Raw genomic sequence first — 26,401 nt, forward strand, 5'->3', positions numbered from 1 at the left:
ATTCTCAGGAATGGGTCTTGTCCATAACCTGGGCACTGCGTGTACTGTAAGAAGACCACATTTTGTACAACAATGGGAGTTGATAGTGGAGGTGTGAATATGGTCTAAACATACAAATTGGTAATGTTGTGTTTCTAGTTCATTAGGCTATATTGAGTTTTTGGCTGTGGCAAAGGAAACGCTTTAGTGAGAATTAGTCTTTTCTCATATTCTCATTCCTGTGCCTCATTTTTGACTGAGCTGGACATCAAAAGCTGTCCCATTCCCCCAGACCACATCTTATTTCTTGCCTTTGAATAGCACTTAGCTGTTGGCAAAATATTTTCCCATTTGGCTCTCAAAGTAGCAAGGAAAATTAGGCAAAGTGTTACCCACATGTTAAGTAGTTTCTAAAGTTCAGAGAGATGAATCAGCTTTCAAGTGGCAGACTTGGGTTTTGGAACCAGCAAATCTCCAAACCCATCAGGGAAGACTTGTGTCCATTACTCAGAGAAAACAAGGTGTTCCTTTCCATTTTCATAAGCTAAAACGGTGTGATTGTTTTTACGTACTCACATACTGACCTGTATGGATGGTCTCTGATGCTGAAAAGCTACCTCCTCCCTCCCTCTTTTCTTCTCTCTGTATCTCTTTCTCTACTCCTCTTTCCTTCCCCCCTTCCTCGAGGTTCAGAGTATTGTTGGTACTACTGGAATTTCTCGTAGGTTCTTTTCATTTCTATGTAGCCATTTGCAAAAGGTATTTCAAGGTCGATCCATTCAACTTTAGTCAGAGGACGGATGATTGATAATATAAATTTTTCTAACTTTTGGGGGCTGAAGGTGACTTTCTTTCTTATTTTGGGCTACTCATAACTCATTCTGCAGTCTAAGCAGAGAGGATGGAATAGGGGCAAATTTAGCCCCAGGAAAATGTGCCCATTATGTGAATCTTCCTGCATTTGTAACCTGTTTGGTCTGCTCCTAGTAGCAAAATGTGGTCACCAGAAGTGCCATATTTGGGTTTTTGGTAGTATCTTGGAAGGATATAATAAAGATGAAGCAGAACAGAGAAACACAGTAGACCCCATTCTCCACTTCACACTAACAAATTGTCACTAGGTTCCAGGTCTTATTCTAAGTGGTTTTACATTTGTTAAATTATTTGCTCTTTGAAACTAATGTTCAAGACAGTCTCAATCATTAGTCCTATTTTATAGTAAGAAAACTGAGGCCGGGAGAGGTTAAATGTCTTGCCCCGGCTTATGCATCATGTAAGCTGCAGAGTGGGAATCAGAACCCAGAGAGTCTGCCTCCCAAGTTTATCCTCATAACCACTGTATGACCTTGGAAAAGAGAGGCCTTCTCACTGCTCCTCTTCCACTCTCTGCAGGGCCCATTCTGGTTTCCATGGGTCCTACACACCTTTGCCTTTGTGGGTCCCTTTCATCACAAAAAAATATTAAAAACTGTATTTTATTACTATGTTGGTATAAATACAAGTATAATCCACAGTCTGGATTTTTGTGTCTTAAAAAAAAATTAAAACATTTCTGTGGCCTCTAAAAATACTAGTGTGGCTCTGTGCCTACCCTGGCATGCGGCTAAGTTGGTACTTAGGGGTTGGGATTTTTCTTTTTCACCTTGACTCATATTCAGGTAAGAGAATAAATTTGCCACTCTGTTACCCATACAGAAGTAACTAACTGGGGCTTTTCTGCAAATACTTTTTCAGCTTTTAGAGCTAGCCCCTAGAAAACCACCAATTAAGTAATCTTTTTCAAGCTGTAGGTTATAAAATCATTTAGGTGGCTCATAACTAGCATTTTTATAATGAAAATATGGATGGAATTGGAGTGAATAGGATAATATAGAAAATACCAGAGTAAATTTTCACCTTATAAGGGTATTTTGGGGGATATTTTATTCTAATTATAATAAATAGTGTATGTATGTGTGTTATAGGGAGTGATATAAAGTGCATTTCTTATAGTGAGTCTCAGTAAAATATTGTTTTTTAAATAGTGAAGTAGGATACATTCCTAGTTCCATCTCCTTCTTTCCATTAGCCATGTTCAGCTTTAAATGTGACCTTATAACTCAGCAGGTAATATAAGTTTTTTCCCTTGTGGTAAAATCATGACCATTAAGGATACAAGCTTTGAAGTCATAGAAAACATGATTCCAATTCCAGTCCTTCCTCTTATTAGCTCTACTGCCTTCATTAAGTTATTTAACTTCTCTGTGGCTTAATTTCTATGCAGATAACATCAGGATGGGAAGAATAATGCTAATCTTATAGAGTAATTGGGAGAAATCAATTCTTGAAACAGAGAAAAAAAAGTCCTAGACACAGTAAAGGTTAGTGAGCGCTCTCTATAGGATAACAACTCAAATATTTATTTCTTAGCCAGATCTCTTTTTTTTTTTTTTTTTTTTAATTTTCCGAGACAGGCTAGAGTACAGTGGTGCTATCATAGTTCACCACAACCTCAAACTCCTGGGCTCAAGGGATCCTCCTGCCTTAGCCTCCTTAGTGGCTGGGACTACAGGTACCCACCACCATGCCTGACTAGTTTTTCTGTTTTGGTAGAAATGGGATCTTGCTGTGTTGCCCAGGCTGGTCTCAAAATAGTAAGCTATCCTCCTTCAGCCTCCCAAAGTGCTGTCATTACAGACCTCAGCCTGGAGATGGCTGGTAGATTTCTCACACTTAATATCTATCTTTGAACTCCTGAACACTGCCCCATCTCTCCAAATGGCTCTTTCACTCTTCCTGTTGCTCAGTTGAAACATCTGCAGTGCTCCTCTCTCCTCTCCTCTCACGCCACCCACATTCAATCCACCATGAAAGCCCCTGGGCTGTGCCTTTAAATACAAGTGCAATCTGATTACTTCTCACTGCACCTGCTGTACCACAGTGATGACATACCATTGTTTTTCCAGATTGCTGTAATAGTTTCTAAACCAGCTTCTCTGCTTCCACATTGCCCCACTCTAGGCTGTTGTTAACGTATCAGCCCTGTGATCCTTTGAAAACCTGTCAGAAGGTCAAATGACATGACCTGTGCTCAAATCCCTGCAGTGCTCCACATTTTACTGACAGTAAAGTCAAAGTCTTTGCAATGGCCCAGCAGGCTGTATCTGACCTGGTCCCTGTTCCTTTTCAAATCTTCTCTCATACCCTTCTCCCCTTCCTCACCCCTCTCCAGTCACACTAGGCTCCTTGCCATGCCAGGGACCCTCAGGTTGAGAGAGCTTTTCCACTTGCATTCCCTCAGCACTTTTTCATTCTGTCCCCCACCTATTATTGGCATTGTTCATTCTTTCATCTGCATTGATGAACTCTGTACAAATTCCTTCTTCTCCACCTTGTCTATCCTGCAATCCACTCCTCTTAATGCTCCCACCTGCCTTACCCTCTTAGCCTGCTTTGTTCATTTTTGCCTTAACAGTTATGAACGTCATTGACACATTATAATGTTCATTGTCCACGATCTATTTTGCAAAGTAAAAATTCATGAGGGTAAGATGCTATTTATTCTACCACTAAGGTATCCCATGTCTAAAAATGGTTTGCTCCGTAGTTAACTGTTTGATTTTTTTTTGGTGAATATTATTACATTAGAATTTCTTCTCTTTTTTTTTTTTGGTTTTTGGCCGGGGCTCGGTTTGAACCCGCCACCTCCGGCATATGGGACCGGCACCCTACTCCTTGAGCCACAGGCGCCACCCAAACTTTTTTTTTTGGCCGGGGCTGGGTTTGAACCCGCCACCTCTGGCATTTGGGACCGGCACCCTACTCCTTGAGCCACAAGCGCCGCCCCAAGAATTTCTTCTCACCTATTGCACACCTAAATATACCCAAAACACACACCAAAAAATCAGATGGAATAAAGGAGAAACTCAAGAAAAACACAGCCCTTTCTGTACATTTGAACAACACACGATTTACTATTGAACCAACTTTTTGGGATCAGGTTGGTAAGGATCCAGTCATAATGGGTTTCCCATATCTAAAAATGGCAAATTGAGGATACTGATAAACTACTTGTAGAGCTTTATTTCAGAATAAAGCTAAATTTCAGAATAGTTTCAAAATCAATGTATATATTAAACCCTCATATCTACAATTTACAGTTCAAGTATTCACAATCAAAGATTCTGCTGCTGAATTGTTAGTTTGATGTTCACATCTGCAGCAGAAGAGATCAATAGAAAACCCGCAGGCCTTTCCTCACCACTTACATTCATAAATGTTCATCGGCTCCCAGTGTGGGGTCATTCCTGTTGTCCTTCTCTAACTTGGGTAAAAAGTTACATAAATACGTCATCATTCAGTAAGGCCATAAAATTGATTTTGTCTTTTATTTAACTATTCATCATTATGTTGAAGACTTATAAATTAAAGCAATTAAAACGTCTGCAGGGCTCACTTTTCCCCCGTGAAATCACATCCACTCAGCACCTTCCAAAGTAGGTGGGAAGAGTGGTGAAACAAAATATGAAAATGCTGAAGTTTCTTTCTTACTATAGAATGAAGAAATTGTTATAGCAATTGTTCTTTCAGGCCCTCGTTTGTTCACATTAAGACCCTGGCTATAATGTATGTCCCCCTTTCACTTCATTAACTCGAGGAGAAATAAAGCTCTACAAATTATCTTCTGTTTCCGCTTCAATTTTAAGTCCTTTATTTGTACACTAAATAATAGCTATGAATGGAAATTGCATACATCAAAGAGTGACTTTAAAAAATGTTTGCTCACTGGGGTTAGGTGATATCTCATGTAAAACATTGTAACCGAGTGGTTTGTATCCTCGCATGAACCTGAAATTTAAAAAAATAAAATAAAAATGTTTCCTTTAGTATGACTACATATGTATAAAATGTATTAAAGTGGATCTGCTGCATTTATTCTGAGTGGCAGTTTATGACTCCTATCAATTTATAATGCCTGTGAGAAAAAGGAAAAGGGCTCTTTGTAATTCATGGCCAGGTCAGTGCTTACGGATTAGGATAATTCTACCTGTGAACACCAAAGGGATACTTCGCAGCTCTGTTGAATCCTGCCATTTAGCTGGTCTGCCTACATGTTTACCTTCTCTGATAATCTGAAAGGATAAAGGGAAATTACAGATTTTACATGATAATTTTATTATAAGCAAGAATAAGTTAAAAGACTTTCGATGCCTATTAGCAACTGGACTAGTATTTATTTTCCTTACTCTATTCTTACTGCTAAGATTTCTCTCATGTGTTATTCAATCATACAACAAATATATAAATAGCGTCAACTCTGCTTAGACTCTAATCCCTTAATATTCAGACCAGAAATATTTTAATTATTTAAAAATATTTTAATTTAATATATAAATGTACCTATATATTATACATACATTCATTTTCTTCTAACAAAATATTTCTGTAACTTTGCTATGATCAAATACCTTAATTCTTATTGTAATTATGCTATTTTATGTTTTATATCATAAATAAGACTATGTGTAGAATCAATAGTATAGTATGTATCAAACCACACAGCTAGAATTAGAACTGATTACTATTAGATTGCATGGGAATTTGGAGATTTTAAATCTAAATTCCTCATCTGAGAGCTGAGTCAATCAGGCCCCAAAAGGTTAAATGACTTGCCCATGGTTTTAGGAGAATGATGCATTAGAATCAAATTCTGGTGCCTCTTGCCTCACATTTTTCACATAGAACTCCCCTTGGAGCTTTCATGTGATTAAATTATATGGACATATATGAACAAATCAAAGAAGTAATTTACCATTTACCCACAAGATTATCATAAATACATACTTAGGTGTTTAAAAAATTAATAATATTCTGCCAAAAAAAATTCTAAGAAAATTTAAGCAACTAACATAACTTTTGCGTTCCGGTTGTCTCATAAATGTCTAAATTCTTATTGAGACAATGACGTGGCAAGCAGCCAAGTTAAATATTTATGGAAAAAGGCTTCCCATTTACTCATAATGTTAATTGTAGTGGTGCCTTGGTATCCCTGGGGGATTGATTCCAAGATGCCCTTTAGATACCCAAATCCATGGATGTGTAAGTCCCCTTACATAAAATGGTGTACTGTTTGCACATAACCTATGCACATCCTTCTGGGTATTTTAACCCTTCTCTAGAGTACTTACAATACCTAACACACACAGTGTAAATGCTATTAAATGGTTGTTATATTGTATTGCTTAGGGAATAGTAGCATGAAAAAAGTCTGTACGTGTTCAATACAGATGCAACTATTAAATTTTTCCTATGAATATTTTAAATCCACAGATGCAGAACCCATGAATACAAAGGCCAACTGTACTTACTTCCTGTACCCTTTTCATATACTTTATTATTAGCTGGGATGGTCTTTAGCAATACCACCTTAATGTATGACATAATGAGATGATCAGGTTAGCTAGCTTTAACTATGACACAGTAAGAAGGAAAGACCCCTGAAATAGTGTCCTAGTCAGCCATTAGCCGAGCTGCTTGAATTCTGGGAAATAACACCTAAAAGGAGAATTTGACCCCCCCAAATAAAAGTCAAAACCATATGAGTTGCCTTCAATTTGAGATCAGTGACAAAAAATATTGTGAGAGATATATTGGCATTCTTCAATGAAAGAGTGAAGGAGGATTCTTACCAAGTCCTTTAGTTAGTGAGACCACCTCAGTGCAGAATGACAATAAAATTCATAATTTGCTCAGGGACAGTTCTCATTGCTAAGTGATAATAGCACATTCTGAGCTGCCATTTGTCAATATCACAGGCTTTTGTAATTTAGCTAAGCAATAAAGGGTTTCCTTGTCAAGAAAGGTAGAAGTCTCCAGAGACCTAGATTATAACTTCATCTGGTTGACTCATTCATTCTTATAGACACCACAGCAAGCCAATTCCAAAGGCCCTTATCCTCTGGGCCTAAAAAAGTGGAAGAGACCAGTAGAAACCAGAACCAGCTATCTTTAGTTGATGGCTATAACTAAAACAGATCTCAGCTTTCCAAAGAGGCTAAGTATTCTAAGGTTGACCATGTTATTTTGTTTTATTTATTTATTTATTTATTTATTTATTTATTTATTTATTTAAAACAGAGTCTCAGTATGTTGCCCTCGGTAGAGTACCATGGTGTCACAGCTCACAGCAACCTCCAACTGTTGGGCATAAGCTATTCTCTTGCCTCAGCCTCCCAAGTAGCTGAGACTTCAGGCCCCTGCTACAAGGCCCGGCTATTTTTTGTTGCAGTTGTCATTATTGTTTGGCAGGCCGGGGCTGGGTTCAAACCTGCTAGCTTCAGAGTGTGTGGCTGATGCCATAACCACTGTGCTATGGGCGCCAAGCCCACGTTATCATTTTAAAATCTCCCCTGTATAGAGCAAATCTGAAATATCAAAAGAGGTTAAACCCTTTGTGATTAGAAAAGTACTCATTCTTCTCAATAGCGCCCAATTTTAGTTTTGTATATTAAACACCCGTAAATGAAAAAGATGGCTTGCCTTTCACCTCCACTTAAGAAATGTCACATCTGCTTAATTCTTCTACTTACTCTAACACTTCCATTCCCTTTAGTTTGTAATCTGGAGAACCTTTCAATGTCAGCATCTTGTATGCATCAGATACTCTTCTAGATACTGTCCATATAAAGGTGAGTAGAATATATTAGCCCATCGGAAAGTACTGGCTAGAGGAGGTGCAGCTCTTCATTGCCCTGACTTTAGTGCAGGGAATGAATGACTTCAGCAGACAAGGTAAGTTCTTTCTAGCTAAATGTCAAGTGATGTTCATTACTAAGTGAGAATACAATTAGAAACACTTGCCACTTATAGTGTGAACATGTTCTTCTGTTGTACAATGTCCTTTTAGCATCTTTGAATTTCCCAAGGGGGAGAAAAGCCTCTTCAAATGCTTTCAATCTTTGATGTCTGGATAACCTTCAGCAAATACACTGACTTTATTTTCTTTAGCATGTATACCATCTTCAAACAAAATCTATCAATATTTGCATGCATGAAATACTGAAAAGTTAAAAACCCAGAAAGGGGGCTCTTTCAGAAAAATAAAAGTCATAGTTCAGAAAATCTATGTTCCCCTCTCTCTCAGTTTAGGCTGAACCTTGACGTGAGCATCTTAAATAGATGAATGAAAGATTTACATTTTGGTGCTATTCTGTGACTGATGGGGGACTATAAGTGAAGGAGTAATGTCCTTTATTCAAGTTGTGGAGTTCTTTCTGAAATGATAATACTATGAGATATAGGATATAGAACAAATGCTTAAGCCTTTAATTAGGATTCAGAATGCCCAGTACACTTTGTTTGGCAACTGGATAGATTAGTTTAAGTGTGTTGGTACCCAAAATGATTTCCTGATAGCCAAGAAAAAGGAATACCTGTGTATTTCTTTTTCTGGACCACTACTAAACCTCTAAAATATCATACAAAGATTTATATATAATAAGCAATTGTGGAAAAGCAAATATTAAACATAATTAAACCAATACAAATTCCTCTGTAAAGAATAAGCAATAAGTGACTGGAGCAGGAGAGGAAAGATAGGCAGATGAATGCTTTCTGACTTAATTGTGTATAAATTGTTAAGACATACACAAAATTTCCTCTGTGCCCAGATGATGTAATTTATTGGGAGTGTGCATGCTTCTCTGTTCAGCAACACTGATAATGACACTAATAGTTTAATTACAACTTGCTGCTCAAGGAGATAAACAAGGCTGTTTGCTTTTTAAACTAGGGGTTACGATTACTTTTAAACACAAGGGAAAGGCCCATCTGCGAGTAGATCTTACTTTGTTAGGAAAGCAACCAGAAACCAGCTGGAAAACAAAGCTCCAGGAGTGAGCAGTCGGTGCAAAATTAGAGCAAAACTGCCTGATTTGAGCAGTGGAGCAGGAGGTGTGAGGCACAGTAAACAGGCAGCACATGTAGGGAGGAAGGAATAGAAAAGTTTCTGGTGGCCACATCTTCTACATTTTCCCTTGGGTTCCGTCACAGAGAAGGGATGAGCACCAATCCCTCCACCGTTCCCCTTACAGTCACTCTCTTTCTCCCTGTCCTTCACTTCAGCACCACAGGAGGAGGACAGCTCCCTGGCTTCCGTACAGAGCCACTGCCCCTGCCCTTCCTCCTTTAACATCCTCTCCCAGAACTTCTCTTTCTTTTTGGTGTCTTTCTTTCCACGGTGCATTTAAAGGTATTTAAAGGGACATATAGAAAGGATGGCTGGTTGTCTGCCTTGTTTGTTTCCAGAGGAAAGGGAGACAAGTCCTGCCTGAGCCAATCTTTTAATTGGACTCCAGAGCAATTTCACTAGAATAAAAGATTGCAAGTCACTGGGTCTAATCTGGTGGCAAAGTGACTGTATGTAATTGAGTAGGAGCTGAAACTTGAAACTCCTTTCCAGGGCTTTACTTTGCTGTATTGTTATAAATGCACTTGTTTGAGGTAAACTACCTTCACTAACAGCTATCCTTTTCCTTCCATGCTAAGTGGGATACTAAGGGAATATAGTCAAATTTGTTAGCAAAGGGGTCAATAGTATAATTCCTAACATCACTGAGTTGGGAAGACAATCTTGTTCCTAAAAGAAATCTTCTCATTCCTTTACAAAACCTCCAACAACCACATGTCAAAGCTGGAACATACAGGTAGGGGATTAACAATTCCAAAGTGAGCACCACTGACTATTCCAGCAAGCTGCAAAAACTGCCAAAACTTTCTCAGTAAAGATTTTTGTCCTCAACCAAAAACCAAAGGCAAACACTCAAGAAGTGACAGGATACCTATTATTAAAAAAAAAAAAAAAGTCACAATGGCAGGAACATTACACTCCAAGACATCTGGCTGCTCTGTTCCATTCAATCACCCTTCCTCCAACCATAAAGATATGGTCACTTAGCCACCAGGTCTTGTTTCTCTGTGCTGAGTTTTCTCTCTTGCTCAAACTTCTCAACAGGGCATAAAATATCCATCAAATACCCATCACTTGAAGATTCTCTTTGCTTCAACACACGCACACACACATACAGTACACAACACTTCATTTGTTTCAGTCTTGTTTTCAAGGGATTAAGTTCCTAAAGGAAAAGGTATTGTCTGCTTTTTAAACTTTATTTTGAGAGTTTTCAGGCTAATGCACTCACTCTTCATGCTTGGGAGTTGCTAGACTAGAAAGAGACCCTGGGGAGGAAGAGACACAGCTAAGCTTGAGACTCAGGCATCATTCAGAAAAGGCAGCACTATGAAGTCGGTGAACTTCCTCTCAGGGGTAGTGAGGAGCATCGGCTAGTGAGATACTGGGAGGGGAGTGGGAGTCAGTCAGGAGACTCTGGGATTTTTTGGTCTGAAGAAGTTTTGGCTGAACCCCTCAGTCCTCTTTCTGCTCCTCACTTCCTTCATTCTTCCTTCCTTCTTCCCTCATTCCCTCTCTCCTTCCTTCCCTCCCTCCTCTACCTCGATTGCCCTTTTTCCTCACTTCTCTCTGGGCCACTTGGGGCTCCAGTTCCAGCCACAGCATCCAATCCCCTGCCGTGCGTCCTGGAGACCACGTTATTCTGACTACTACCACCGGCGCTTTCCAGCCGCTCGGTTCTGCTCCCAGCGCTCGGCCCCGCCCCTCTCCTCGCTCCGACACTGCAGCGGACGCCGAATCCAGCCGTCCCCGTCCCCAGAGTCTGAATGTCACCAACAAGTTCCACCCTGTCGTAGCCTGGCCGGCCACCCTCACCGCGGAGCCTCGCCCGCCCGCAGCCCGCAGCCCGCTCCCCAGCGCGCCACCCCGGCTGTCCCCGGATCACTGTTGTCACCGGGGGCACTTTCACGGGGGGAGCCCGAGGGTGACCCCCGGGCGGCCGCAGGCTCCACGCACTGCCCTCCCCCACCCTGCAGCTCTCTCTCCCTCCCTCCCTCCCTCTCGCGCGCACACACACGCGCCCTCCTCGCACGCACGGGCGACACAAAGAGCGAGCGAGCCGGGCGGTGGGCAGCGGGCGGGGGACAGCGGGCGGGGCCGGGCGCAGGGCGGAGGGGCCGGGCGCGGGGCGGGCGGCGGGGGGCGGCCGAGGGGCGTCCTTACCTGCCCCGAGGTTGAAGGAGATTCTGGCCTCCGCCAGGTACGGCGTGTCGCTCTTGGAGCGGACTCTTCTGATGGGCCGCCGGTCTATATCGTCCTCCGAAGATGCCGCCATTAATGTGGGAGGCAGGAGCAGGGTCGCCCGGCGAGCTGAGAGCGAGAAGGAGACGCGGAGAGAGGGAGAGAGGCGGAAAAGGGGAGGAGGGGAGAGGAAGAGGCTCGCACACAGGGAGGGGGGAGGGGAAGGGGGATGGGAAGGAAGGGAAAGGGTGGGGAGGGAGGGGGAAATGAGAGGGAAAAAGGAAAAAGGAGGGAGAGAGAGAAAGAAAGAGAGCAAAGGGGAGAAAAGGGTGAAGGGAGAGAAAGAAAATCCGTTAAGGATTTGTGGACTGGAGCAGAGACCAGGCCCTCCCTGGCTTGTTCCCCGGGCTCCCCCTAACTCCTCTGGCAGCCCTAGGGTCAGGAGGGTCAGTGCTCCTGGCTGACACCCGCCTCCCACCTGCAGCCCCAGTTTCCAGCGTTGGCACAGATAGGCTCCTGCGAAAGGGAAGCTTTCCAAGCAAAGATGCCCAGTCAGCACTGTGCCCTCTCCCGCCAAACGCACTTACTCTGCTCTTCCAAGTGCACACCACTATCTCCCTCACCCGCAGGAGACTCTAGTCTGAGCATTCGGGTCTGCCATCCCAGCTCTGGCAAGCCCTGGTCTACTGGTCATCCCTGAGGGCATCGTGCCCAGCATAGCCCTCTGCTGCCTTGATCCCAACCAGGAGCTCAAATAAAGATAAAAACAGACCTGAAATCTTCAGAAGCTCTATTAGCTGCCCCTTAGGACTGAGAGGCGGGATTGAGGAAAAGTGTATACAAGTTGTATACAAGCAGGGTGACAGCAAGGTTTCTGAAGTTGATCTTTTGAATGCAGACCAGGCATAGTCACACAGAGTTGAGTGGCCCTCTTTTAAAAGCACTAACTTGTAAGATGTGCTTCTCTCTACATAAATGCCCATTCATTTGAACCTTCAGCTTTCTCTGTATTTGGTCACTCATAGCACAAAGAATAGTGTTGGGCTTCTACAACCCAGCACCGCTGTTTGCAGAAGGAGAGTGATCAAGAAGATTTTACATTCCTTTGAGCCTCTGCACTGCCACCTGCAACCCTCCCTGTAACACAGCAGAAGAACCTGGAAAGGTTTCTAGGATGTGAATCAGCTAGTTTAATGCTCCTCCTGAACCTACTGATGGGCTAAACTCTTTCATGTTTGTCTTTCTGCAGCTGTAGTCACTTAATCTTTTTGTGGCCTAATGTTGCCACTCTTCTATCTAATAAGTGCCCACCTGGAGGATACAGATACATCTTACCTTCTTTCCCTCCCTGCTACAAAGGATATCTCGGCGTGGAGCTAAGCCCTTCAGTCTTAGGGAAGTACTCTGGACAAGGCTTTCCCTACTCTTCAGCTGTCGGTGCTAACTCTCAACTCACAGCTTGCATTCTCTCACCCTGGAATCTTCTCTCTACTTTGGTCTCTTACCTTCACACATCCATGGTAATGCTTCATGTTAGAAAAAATATACCTGCCATTGGCCTTGCTGCTTCCTCTTTCCTACTCCATACTGTTTCCTTTCCATTCTGTTTATCATTCTCTGGGAACTTTTGGCCCATCAGGCTCAAATTTTTCACCCCCAATCCTTTTTTTTATCCCTGTCTGGTATCCAGCCTCACCACTCTGTTATTGTAAAGGTCATCAACGTTCTTCTAACAATCAAATCCAATTCTTTCCTGGCTTCTCTGGAATACTTAGTAATCTATCCTTCTTGAAATATTCCCATCCTTCGACCTGCCTAGGTTAAACTATCTCCCTAGTCCTTTGCTTCTAATTGCTAGCCAGTCCTCTGTGTGTTGAGACTGCTTATCTTGGCATTCAGGGCCCTCCACAACCTGACTTCAACTGTCTTTCCATCTTTACAACCCACTATTTACCTCTCATCACCCTATTGAGTCTGACCCATTTCTGCATCTGCACTTTTGCTTATGTGGCACACCACACATTTCTTTGCTATAAGCATTTCATGTTCCCTCTCAGAAAACGTGAAGTAATTAGTTCACCAGCTTATGGCATAGATCCAGCATATAGTAAATACTGAATAGATGTTTTTGAATAAAGAAAGAAGAGGAGGAAGGAGAGAGGGAGGAAGAAGAGAAGAGAGAAAAGGGATGAACAAGGGTTCATGACCAAATCCATGTCCACCTGATTTCAAATTCTATGCTCTTAGCTAGTATACGGATTTGCTAATATACATATTTGGTTCATTAGCTACCTTAAAAATTCACTTTCCTATTAACATATGCCTAATTATGACCCATTTATGCCCCTTAAACATTGTTTAAAGAGGGATACCTTCTGTTCCAAGAGGCACAACAAGGTCCTTTTGTTCATCAAATGAAACTTAATATGTTTAGATGACTAAGGCTATAAACCAACATTATAATTACAATATTTAGATTGAGGTTCTTAAGGAAGTGCAAAAAGTAAGGAAGTACACAATTCTAAATATCATATAAACTCTACCTTCTTTGAATTAATATAGCCTATTTGATTGTTTAGAATGGTTAGGATTCTCTGACCCTTTGTGTTTTCATTCATCAGCCATGTCTCTAGAAAAATGGTAAAGTCACTTGGAGGAATACTTTGCCTTAGCTTTCCCTGTGTTTCTTTGATTTTACCTAATAATGGTTCTTGAGATAGAGAAGTACATCTTTGAATTTGTGTTTCTCATTCATTTAACATTTTAGAGGATTAGGAACTTAATGTTGCTACCACTTTAGGTTTATCCCTCTTCAAAGAGGCTTAAATGCACTTTTATATTATTCCATTACAGACCACTTTATAACAAAAATAATTCTAGATCTATACACTTTTGATAAATGATAACCATAAAAGTACTATATCTATCTTCAGGTTCTTGAATTCTTTAATCACATGTTCATTTCCAATTATTATCTTCATTTCTTGGCTTTTCTAACTTACTTTCATCTTCTTTAACTTTCATCTCGTTTTTCCTATTCTCTTTTCACTTTGCCTCTCATTTCTCATGCCTTTCTTTAGTTCTTTCTAACAATTCCTTTACAGAGTAGATCCTTTTCCCATGTATTCCCTCCCCACCTTATTCTTCATAGTATATGAAAGACTTACTTTTGTGGACTTATTCCAATATTTCCACATTCTTTATTCTCTGGAATTCCTTTCATATTCATGACCTCTTATCATAAAATATCTGATTGTGTGGCATTAGTGGAAGAGCCCTACAGGTGGGAATCAGGGATGATGGGTGTTGTTCCCAATGGTCCCACTATCCCACCAAGTGAAACTGGGCAAGGCACTCTACCAGTGTGAGTCTTTGTCACTTCAGCTATAAAAGTGCAGGAGCTGAATAAAATGACTTTAAGGCTCTGCCTACCTCCAAAACTCTATAAGTTTCTACAGCTATTTTTGTATTTCTACTCCTTTCCTTAAATATCCATGCCATATTTATCTCTTATTTTAATAAACTACATTGTTTCTTTGATTTGTACCTAATCATGATTAGGAAGCCACATGGTATCCAGATTTCTATGGTGATGTCAGATTTTTCCAGTCTATTTTATGTAACTTTGTATCCTTTGGAATCTACTTTTTCTTCTCATACTGTTTCCATCACGTGGTAACATACACATTATCGATTGTATGTATGCTTGTGGAGGTGTGTGTACACACAAGGTGTGAATTCGATTGTTATCTCAGCAACTTCCAATGGTAGTTATTTTTTCTTTTCTTTTTTTTCCCTTCCATGATTGCTTTTTTCTAAAAATGACTGCTGGTTTAGGAAATGATTTTATTTTCTATATCCAGTCAATATTTTAATACCATGGACCCTTTTACACATATTATATCCAGAGCTAGAGCCAGAGTAGGAGAATTGGCCTCATAAGGAGCTCAAAGCAAAACTTTATACACCCATCGTTGCTATGGAAGAAGATGGAGGTGGGAAAAGGAGGAAGAAAGAAAGATAATATTCCATCCTCAGTAGGAAAATTCTTTGGTGAGTAAAGTTTATCCTTTAAAATTATTGCTCATAGCGTCTTTTTAGGACACCCCTACATCAAAATCATGTGAAATACTTGTTATAATAAAATGTCCATTTTTGAGGCCCCCAATTTGAAACTGTTGTGTCAGAATTTGAGAGCATGAGAGTTATATGCCACGATTTTCAAAATAATCTAATTATGTTCACTCTTCCTCTTCTATTTAACATTATACTTGAGATCTTGGCCAGGGCAATAAAACAAGTAAAAGAAATTTAAAAAGATATGACTAGAGAGCAAGAATAAAATTATTATTATTCATCTATGTTTTGATTGTTTATGTATAGGATCCATATGGATCCACAGACTATTAGAAATAATAAGTGATTTTCACAATATTGCTGGGTATAATATCAGTATAGAATACCAATTTTGTTCCTGTGTACTGGCAAAATTAGAAAATGAAATTTCAGAACTGCCATTTACAATAGCATCAAAACTATCAGACATCTATGAATAAATTTAATAAAATAATAGTAAGATCTCTACATAAAACTAAAAACATTGCTTAAAGAAATTAAAAATACACAAATAAATGGAAAGTGGGGTAAATACACCATGGTCATGCTCATGGATGGAAAGACATGCTATTGTTATGGCATCAGTTTCTTCAAATTGACCTGCAGATTCAATGCAATTGCAATCAAAATCTCAGTTTGCTTTCTTTTCTTTCTTTCCTGTTCTTTTCTTTATTTTTTGGAATTTGACAAGCTGATTCTAAAATGTATATGAAAATGCAAAGGGATAAGACTAGCCAGAACAATCTTTAAAAAGAATAGTCAGAGGATTTATAGAAGAAGATATCAGGACATATTATAAAGGTATAGAATATAAGAAAAAAGCAAGATATATAATGAAAGAGAATGTAGAACTTAAAAATAGCCCTGTATGTGAATAGTAGTAACTTGACCATAAGAGTAGTCCCACTGCAATACAGTGGGGGAGAGAATGCAGTTCCGAGTAAAGCTCTTAGTCATATGGATATCTATATGGTGGAAGAAAATCAACCTCAATCCCTGTGTTACACAAAATTCAATTCCAAATGGACCATGGACTTAATTACAAAAGGTAAGCAAAGTTTCTAAGAGAAAAAGTTTTTCATGGTAGAATATTTTTATAACCTTGGCAAAGATTTTTAAGCAGGATGTAAAAAGCACTAACCATAAAAGATGCTATTAAAATTAAGAACTTCTGTTTATCACAATATAACCATTCACAATGTAATATATCAAAATACGTGGGATGCAGCTAAAACAGTAATGTTAGTAACATTTATAGCACTAGATGCTTATCATCTATATATATGAAAAGAAAGATTTCAAATAAATAATCTAAGTTCCTATCTCAGCAAATTAGAAAAAGAAGAGAAAGATAAATCAAAAGCAAAAAAAAAAAGAAAGAAAAGAAAAGAAATTGAGAAAGGAAGTCATTGAAATTAAAAAAAAAAAAACAGAAAAATAAATGAAACAAAGAGACCATTCTTCAAAAAAAAAAAAAATCAATAGATCTATTAAGCACTAGTAAGACTAATAAAGATAAAAGAAAGATTAATATTAGGAATCAAATAGGAGTCATCACTGTAGATTTTAAAATCACTGAAAAGGTAAGAAAGTACTACAAACATCTTTCAGCTCGTACATTCAATGACTCGCACTCTTTTTAATAAAGAGTCACCACTAGAAAAGTGGAAAGGCAAGTTGAAGACTGGAAGAAGATAATTTCAACACAATTTGACAAATGGCTGTAATCAGAATATATAAAGAACTCATTAAACAATAATGAAAAGACAGAACACTCAACTAAATTTTATAAAATAATAGACCAAAGACTTGAACAGAAGTTATCCAGACATCCAAATAATCAAATGAAAACATGCTCAGCTTCATTACTTATAGGTAAACAAATTAATTAAAAAATCTGTGAGATATCATTACACATCCACCAATCTGGCTAAAATCTGAAAGCCTTTCAATGCCAGGTCTTGGTGAAAATATGGAGGAATGGGAGCATCATCACCTTGCTGGTGTGAGCATAAACTTGTAAAATCACTTTGGAAAACATTGTGTATGTTTACATAAACACAGGTAAACTTACACATATCCTGTGATATGGGCAAGCATATCTATAGTAGATTTATTCATAATGGTCCCAAACACAGAACAATTCAGATGGTTATCTATAAGAAAATGTGTGAAAATAATTATAATATCTTCATACAGTAGCACTACATAAAATACATGGATGAATCTCACAGATATAATATTGATAAAGGAGTCAGATCTAGAACAGTATATATGTATGGTTCCATTTCTATGATGTTTAGGAATAAACAAGGCTAGTATATTATGATAGAAGGTTGATGGGAAGGATATTTTCTTGGCAAGGGAACTCAAAGAAACCTTTTGGGATGTGGAAAACGTTCTCTCTCAATCTGGGTGGTGTCTGTACTTTTTAGACAAAATGATCATTTTTGTAAAAGTTCATCAAGTTACATATTTTATATTTGTGTATGTCACTCCACATATGTTATATACCACTAAAAATTAATGTATACAAATATAAAAACCTTCCAGCTTATTAAAATGCACACAACAGTTTGAGAATTACTGCATTTAAGTACTGAATATTTATAAAACCACACTATTCATAAAAATTAAATTAATTAAAATAATGTATTAATTAATGATGTGGGCTATCTTTATAAATATCAACATTCCACTATTCCAAAATTCTGTAGTTTTTTTTTTTTAAGCATTGATGGTTCAGTGGTAGAATTCTCGCCTGCCAAAATTCTGTACTTTTTATGATGTGTCTCACCATTATTTTTAGGCTGTCATCATATCTATTTCTGATAACCATGATCTTTTAAACATTCTGCTGACAGCGTTCTGAGCTGCATCAAAAACAACAGAACAACAGAGAACTGGATTGGAAGTGTATGTAAAGAATAAGGAAAGAATGATGACAGTGGGCTTCTTGTTCTGTCCCGTTAAGCCTTGTTATGCCTTGTTAGAGCAGCATTCACCAAAGAGAAGGGACAGGTTATAAGGACACAGCAGTCAGCTCGAAGGGGCTTACATTGGCCACAACAGGACAATTTGAACACAAAAAAGAATGAAGTTCACTAGTGAATAATCAACCATTAAAAATAGGTATTCATGAATCCTGAAAATAAGTGGACAAATAGATTAAAAACTGGTTTAAAAATAGATAAATTCGGGGGGAGGGCTCTTGCTTACAGTAGAACAGCAAGAGCTGAGTCATAAAAGGGAAGAAAGTGCTGGAAGTTGGAAAATTCCTTGTTTTATAACCATCCTAGTAAAGGTTAAGCAAGGAGTAATAATGTATACTAAATCCAGGGGAAATGTTGATAATGAGCAGGACATTTTCATGGTCTTAAAGTCCCCCTCTGACCCTCTTACTAGTTTCAAAATAAGAACTGGACAGCCCCTTGATTTGGTGATAAAAGTTATTATCAAAGTCATAAATGAGGGACAGATAGACATTGGGTGACTCCAGATGTGATAGCCAGAGAAACACCTAACATCACCTTTGGGTGTTCCAGCCAAGAAGGCATTAAGCTGAGTCTAATCATAAAAAAAAAAAAAAAAATTGTCAGACAACCTCCAAATTAGGAGTGGTCTATTAAAAGGGAGAAAGGAACTGTATTTTTCACAAATGCCAATTTGACAAATGTCAAAGAAAAATTAAAGGTGTTGAAATTTTCTAGATTAAAGAAGGCAAAAGAAACCTGACCCTAGACTAGACTGTGTACTGGACTCTAATGTTAGTTAGAGAACTAGCCCTAGATTGCTTCCCGTCCTGTAGGGGAAAAGTGCTCTAAAGAACATTGTTGAGTCAACTGGCAAAATTGAAATACAGATAGCAGATTATATTAAAATAGCAAATGTTAAATTTACTGCAGTTGATAGATGTGCTGTGCTTGTGGAAGAGACGATAACTATTCTTAAGAGATGCACTCCGAAGTTTTAGGAATAAAGGGTCTTGATGGTTCAGAAAAAAATTATATATGTTCATTTATAAAATCATATACAAAAATCACATATATATAAATATACAAACACACATAGTTAGATATATATTCTCTCTTTCCTCTCTTTATGTATGTTTATATAAATACGTAGTATCTCCTCCCTCTCTATGTGCACACACACTGTAAGTCATGTGGTACATAATGACATTTTAGTCAACCAAGGACAGTAGATAGTGGTCCCGTAAAATTACAATACCATATTTTTACTGCACCTGTATTTATGTTTAAATACATTTATATACAAAAATACAGTAGGACTTCTATAAGTAGACCACCTAAGAAACTGTGACAAACTGGTCAACATATGGAGGTGGTCACCATAAGGAACTAGGCCTACTGTACTGATACGTACATGTGGTGCAAGTCCGGTCTGTGAAAATTAGGTCAATTTAAGGAGGTGGTGAATGTGGGGAGGTTGGCCAACTATGGAGGTTTTATTGCACTTATCATTGTGTTATAACTGCTTACAGTATCAGTACAGTAACATGCTGTACTGGTTTGTAACCCAGGAGGCTGCATCCCACACCCTAGGTGTGGAATAGGCTATACCATCTATTGTGTAGTAAGTACCTTATGTGATGTTCACACAAGAATGAAATCACCTAACGACACATTCCTCAGAATGCAGCCCTGTCAATAAGTGATATGACTGTGTATACATATATACACACTTTTTAATACTCCTGTCTAGACAGACATTGATAGGATAGGATAGCTAGATGTGATAGATGACATGAAACACAGATAATTAGAGATGAGAGCACAAATGGATTAAAATGTGAATCTGAGGAAAGTGTACATAAATTTTCTTTGTACTACAGTAGAATCTCCAGAGTTGACTACCTCCCTACCTTGACCTCCTCTTTAAGTTGACCTAATTTCATAGACTAGTTATGAACCACATGTACCTATCAGTACAGTAGGCCTAGTGCCTTCTGCTGACCACCTCCCTATGTTATCCAGTTTGTTACAGTTCCTTGGGTGACCAACTTACAGAAGGTCTACTGTATTTTATTTCTGCAACATTTTTTTAAGTTTTAAATTATTTTAAATAAAAATTTTATACTACTAGTAAAAATGTATGTATTATTTTTTTCTATTTAGGAGAGGTTCCAAAGGTTAGAAAGGATGTTCCCCCCCCCCCACCTTACTTTAATTTTAGAAAAATTAGAATTGTCAGGTATTCCTGCAGGCTATAGCAAAGTGCAGGATTGACATCAAGAGTAGTCTTTCCTGGATTTATTGGAAGTCTTTTAATTTTTGTTGAAAGTTGATTCTGGTGTATTAGAGTCAAGTGATTAAGAGCCTGGATTGTATAGACAAAATATATTTCACCATTTTAATATTTAATATGAGTCAGAAATATAAAAACCTTTATACTTCACAATTAAACCCAGTACAAAGTCACCAATTATGGTGACAATACTGAAAATCAGTCAGGTAGAAAAAACAAAATGTAAATTATGAAGATGAACATCATTAACTATAAGAACTCAACTTACAGTAATAACTTACATATCCTAAATATGTTTAGCAAAAATATATGACTTGGGACTTTTTATAGCAACTAAATTTAGTAAATAGATTCTGGAACACTTTTTTGATTTCTGTACATATGTATGCTTTTGCTAGAAAACCAAAAATCTGAGGAATCGAAATTGGTGCATTACAGTTGTCTCTGCTTAAACTTGTCATTAAAGGAGCTGTCCACTATACAAAGTTCTGACATTAATTCCCTTTTATATGTGGCTGATTTTGTGTGGTCCCATAAGGGAGAGGAAGTAGCTGGCTTGCTTTCACCATTGTAGCCAGGATTCCAGGTCTGTGGTATTCCTCTTGTCCCCAATTCAGGTTTTTCGTTTTACACAACTTTAGGGGTATGCCATTCACTTTGTAGTCTGTATGTATAGTATTGTGCAAATAGTGAAGGCCACAATTTGTGCAACCTTCCCTCAAAAGAGTGACCTTCCTTGCCATTCAAGCCAGCCCATTTTCCTGTAACAATATGGGTCTGACATTGACTTTATTCTGACTCTTCTTAAAGGCTCGAATACCTAGATTTTTTGAATTGATGCCTGGATGTAGATAGATATAAGGTATTCAATAGCTACCTGAACACTGACATAGTAACTTCTCTCCCAGAGCGCATACATTTCAGTATGCAATATTGTGCCTGATTTTTTACAAACCACTTGATGATATAAGACATATTAAGAAACCTCATGTAAGTACATAAGCTATATTCTCTTTCTTCTGAAAATTTTCCATTCCTGTAAAGACTTGCAGGTTGTGACAACCAGCTTCTAAAATGGCATTTGATGACCCATAACTCTTGGTTGTCATGCCCTTATGTAGTCCATTCCCACACTGAATCAGAGTTGGTCTCTGTGATCTCCAGAATACTGTAAAAGTGATGGTATATCACTTCTGAAGTTGGGTCATAAAATATATTAGGTTAGCTTTATTTTACAGATAACAAGAGTGTAGAAATAAAAGACATTTGTGGCTTCTGTTTTGCTTTCTCTTTGGGTCCCCTGCTTTGGGAAACTCAGTTGCAATGTCATGGGATATCCCCGTGGCCTATGGAAAGGCTTACACACATAGTAAGGAATCAAGGCCTTCTGCCAAGTGCCACACGGTTAGCGGCCTTGGAAGCCCTAGTTTTCGGATGACTAATGCCCCAGCCAATAGCCTGGCTGTCACTTCAGACCCTCAACCAGAACAACCCAGCTAGACACTCCCTAATCCCTGACCCACAGACACCATGAAATAATGTGTTTATTATTTTACATTGCTAAGTGTTGGGGCAATTTGATATGCAGCAGTAGAGAAGTTATAACCATGGGTGTTCAACGGACTCAGAGCATCAGTCTTGGACACTTACATGCTATCCCTTTCTGTCAGAAATCCAAAATCTTAACCTGTTGGATTGATCAATTAAGACAGAGAAGATATAAACAAAAATCAACAGCACGGCTCTTTCTAGTGGAAAACCTTTCTTTTTCTTGCCCTGCCCAACTTTACATGCCTAAACGCAACCCATCCTCTATGGCAGAGATGTTTCTATTCCCATCTCCACTCTAGCACCACGAAGAGAATGTAGTATCTTCCTATTTCTTTATTTCTGCTTACCTCGAGGCATTTTATCATTTTTACTTTGTATGAATATATAAGCAAAATAACGTGGATATTACTTTGCTTCTAGACAATAGGAAGTAATAGTTAACCACACCACCTTTGAGGTTAGCCTTCCCAATTCCATATTTAACAGTTGTATGACTTCATATGCTCTTGAATCCTTTCTACACTCTTATACATCCCTAAAATGAGGCTAACCCAATACCTATGACTTAAGGTCATTATGAGGGTTCAAACATAAAATCCATGTAGTCTTTGGCAAAGAAAATTCCCGATGAACATTTGTTATGTTGAAACTATTATTATTAGCCAGCTCCAAGTAAGGCTGTGGCTGAGAAATTAAACCTTAGCATAATTCCAGAGCTTAGTACTTATCTGACCTTGTAGAAAAGTTAGTGAGCTTTCCAAGCTTTGGTTTCCTTATATGTAAACCAGAAATAAAATAAACTCTCTCACTGGGCCTTGGGAGGATAAAACATTATATAATAAATGTAAAACACCTAACATAGAGCCTGACAAATGGTAGGCGGGCAGCAAATGTTCCTTGCTTCCTTTCCTCCCAGTTTCTTAAAGTAGACTCTGCGCAGAGGGGTTGGGGGCTGGCTGCTAACTCATGCTAGATACAGAAAAGGAAAATGTGCTCAGCCTTTGGATAGTGAACTAAGTTGGACAGAAACTCAAGCAGCTTTCTATTATTTAAATGTTGAGCATGCCTGGTTAAGATATACAAGTCACCTTTCCAATCTTAATTGGTAGGACAAGAAATCTTAAGCCATATTTATTTTGATTTTCCATGTACAAACAAGTTATATGGACTTGACTTATTTTTGCATGGCAAACTTCTGAGCATGGTTAATTGCCAAATAACCTTAGAGGCAAAAAGCTGTGGGCTTGAATCCCAGTTGAATCCCATGTACAAGACTACGGGGTGTAGACGTGTGAACATCAGACTCCACAGCAAGACACTGACTCCTGCTCTGCCACCACCTAGCTGTCTGGTTTAGATAAGTCACTGCCCTCCAGAAACGGAGAGTGTTATAGGGGAAAGGCTCATGTGTGAATCCTGGTATCACTCTTTCATAGTTGTGTGATAATAGGTCAGTTTTTTAATCCTTCTGAACTTTAATGTTCTATGAGGGCAATAGTATCTAACTCCTAAGTTCGTGGTTTGGAATAAAATAAATTTGCATAGCTCTGGTATGTGTTAGGTATTTAATAAACAATATTTGCTTTTCCTTTCTTCTCTGAGCTTCAGTTTTACAACCCATAAAATGATCCAGTTGAATTAAATCCCTTCCAGGTCTGATGCTCTGTTATTGTAGTAATTTTACTGTTAAATGAATCATTAGAAATATCTGGCACTTGCTTGTGATACATAGCAAAGTGCTGCATCTATCTACAAGAAGAGTAAAAGCATACTGCGGTTGTGGATGAGGGAAATACCAAAATTCCTAAATGTCTGAGTCTAAGAAGGAAGATTTACCCTATATACATTGCATAGATAGTTCTTTTGAATTCTGTTGTGTCTACAAATGGGCTGATGACCATGATTAGATCACAGGGTATTAGTCAGAGCCTCTGTCTAGTAAATAATAGCAGAACAGATCCTGGGACATCAACCCAGCTGACAAAGTCGCCCTTTGGGCAAAAACAAAGCATGATTGATCACTTTTAGCTCAAACAGTGCCCAGTTATTTTGGACATCAGTTAGAATCAACTGATGGTAAGAATAATTCTTCTACCTTTAAAATGAAGTCAGAAAGGGGTGGAGAGAAAAAAAATTAAGATATAAAAAAGAATAAAGGTAATAAATCTGAGAAGCTTGATTTAGGTTAAAATATATATATGTGTGTGTGTGTGGTGAAGTGTATAAAAAGAATGTAAGAATATTCACCAGACTGTACAGAAAAGAGTACCTATTTTTAGATGGTGGGTCTAGCTAAATTTCATTTTGTTTTGTTGTTTATCTCTATTTTCTGAATTTTCTATAATAATTATTAGCTACATTGGTAGTGGGAGGGAAAAGCAAGTTTGTGAATACCATAGGCTATTCCTGGCCAATACAGGCAATGCTTTCTTGCCCCAGCTCCTGGAAATTGTAAACACATCAGCCTAAGAGACAAAGGCCCTACCACCCTATTTTGATGGTTTCCCGAGTAAAAAAAAAAAAAAAGAAAAAGAAAGAAAGATTTTTAAAAATCCCCTTGAGAATCTGAACCAAAGCATACAATGACATGAAATGACTTCTATTGCCACTCTGATATCTCACAACATTGAGATTCTACCTTTGGGTGTGTGGAGATACAAGAACATCTGTATATGCCCACATATCTGTTCATGGATATCTTTGCTAGTATTGCCAAGACCACCAATATAGTAGAGGGCTATAGGACGTAGTGGGAAGAATCAAAAGTTTAAGGATTATAATACTGGTTCCATTGCTAATAGCTGTGTGACCTTGAGAAGTAGTTACTTGTTTATTAGAAATCTGGATGACTTTATCTTTAAGATGGAGATAATAATATGAACTTCATAAATTTTCTTTTGGTGGATCAAATCAGATGATAAATACGAAGTCCCTGGCCCATGGTGTGAGTTGTCTTCTCACTCTTATTTCCTTTTGCAACTTCAGTGTACATACCCAGATGATTAGGCTAGCATCAGACATGGGGCTGTTGTAAAATTCATTCTTGCAATCTGATGTTTGGAGCGTGGTCTTGCTTTCCAAAGACAAGAGTTAAGTTGGGCTAAGACAAGTAGTTTCTTCTCTGCCTGTCACTTATCCAATTTAGTCACCAAACAATGCATGATCACTAAATGGAACAGAAGATCTTACTGCACAGGTTAAAAAAAAGTAAGGTCTATTTTTAACCAGCTATAACTAAATTCCTTCCCCCCCCCTTTGCAACATTCTGTGACAAGTTATAGTTCTATAAAGTTATTGAACTGCACTGAGATTTTCTTTTTAAATTTTATTTTCTCTAAAGTGTTAGTGCAGAGATCTTAGAAAACCATCAAAAATATTCTGTGTTAACTGATCTCATAAGTGTTAACTGAGAATTTTACTTATTATAAAAACATGAGCCAGAATTTAAAATAATCTTGGTAACTTCAAATATTTGGTTCATGTAAATACTTCAAATGGACTATTAATTTTAAATACTGCTGCTAGGGAGAAAACATCATATTTATAGCAAAAAGCTTTTAATTTAGAAAATGTTTTCTTTAAATAGCCTCTGATCTTCTAAATAATGTAAAGGGAAAATTAGAAGCCCGGGAGAGCTACATCTTCAGAGGCAGACGTCAAACATGTTAGTGAATTTGTTTTAGGAATTACCTAGGAACACAGAATATTTTTGATGGTTTTCTAAGATCTCTGCACTAAGCTTTAGACCCACGGAATTTATTCCACACTGGTAATCTACACTTGGTTCTTCCAAAAGTTCTTCAAATTCAGTATGCTCTCAATTGAATTTTTCTTATTTCTCCCATCCATCTTGATCTTGTTTTAAATTTCCCTCTCTCGGTGAATGCCATCGTAACATCTGGAGCCTCCTCTCTCATTTTCTGTCTACTCACTTAGTCATCATATAATCTGGAAAGAATCTTCTTAACATTTCTAGGGTCCTCTCCCCTTCTGAATTCAACCTGTTCCTTTTCAGGCTGTCTTTACTCTGGCTTGGATCCCTGCAGTGGCCTCCTAATGGTTCTTGTCTCTTGCCTTCCACCCCAGTCTGCCCTTCACAGTTCTGATCTTTATGAAAACAGATCTGATAAGAAATCTCCTCTGCATTAGATTCTTCATGGGTTCAGTATCAGCTCTGGTATCCCTTGTGCTTGGGCTCCTGCCTGCAGTCCAGCCTCTTCTCTTGCCATCCCCCTTGTCTAGCATATAACCTCTCAGTCTAGGCGTAGTATAACACGTTGAGCCCCCTGATTTACCACACTCTTCATACATATGTCTGTGCCTTATCACATGTCTTCTCCCACTGCCCAGAAGATTCTT

The 26,401-nt window shown here is 38.5% G+C and overlaps 1 protein-coding gene across 6 annotated transcripts in view; it reads right to left on the bottom strand.

The window, feature by feature from the left end:
• The window catches only part of PHACTR1 (phosphatase and actin regulator 1), a 544,631-nt gene that overhangs the window by 507,032 nt on the left and 11,198 nt on the right, over positions 1–26,401 (bottom strand). For all 6 annotated transcript variants that reach the window (XM_053602161.1, XM_053602162.1, XM_053602167.1 and 3 more), the window contains one exon: positions 11,090–11,236. In XM_053602161.1, coding sequence (XP_053458136.1) covers positions 11,090–11,236 — 147 coding nt within the window. The remainder of the gene's footprint in view (positions 1–11,089; positions 11,237–26,401) is intronic.

Source organism: Nycticebus coucang, chromosome 9 (assembly GCF_027406575.1).
Source record: "Nycticebus coucang isolate mNycCou1 chromosome 9, mNycCou1.pri, whole genome shotgun sequence".
Taxonomy (NCBI): Eukaryota; Metazoa; Chordata; class Mammalia; order Primates; family Lorisidae; genus Nycticebus; species Nycticebus coucang.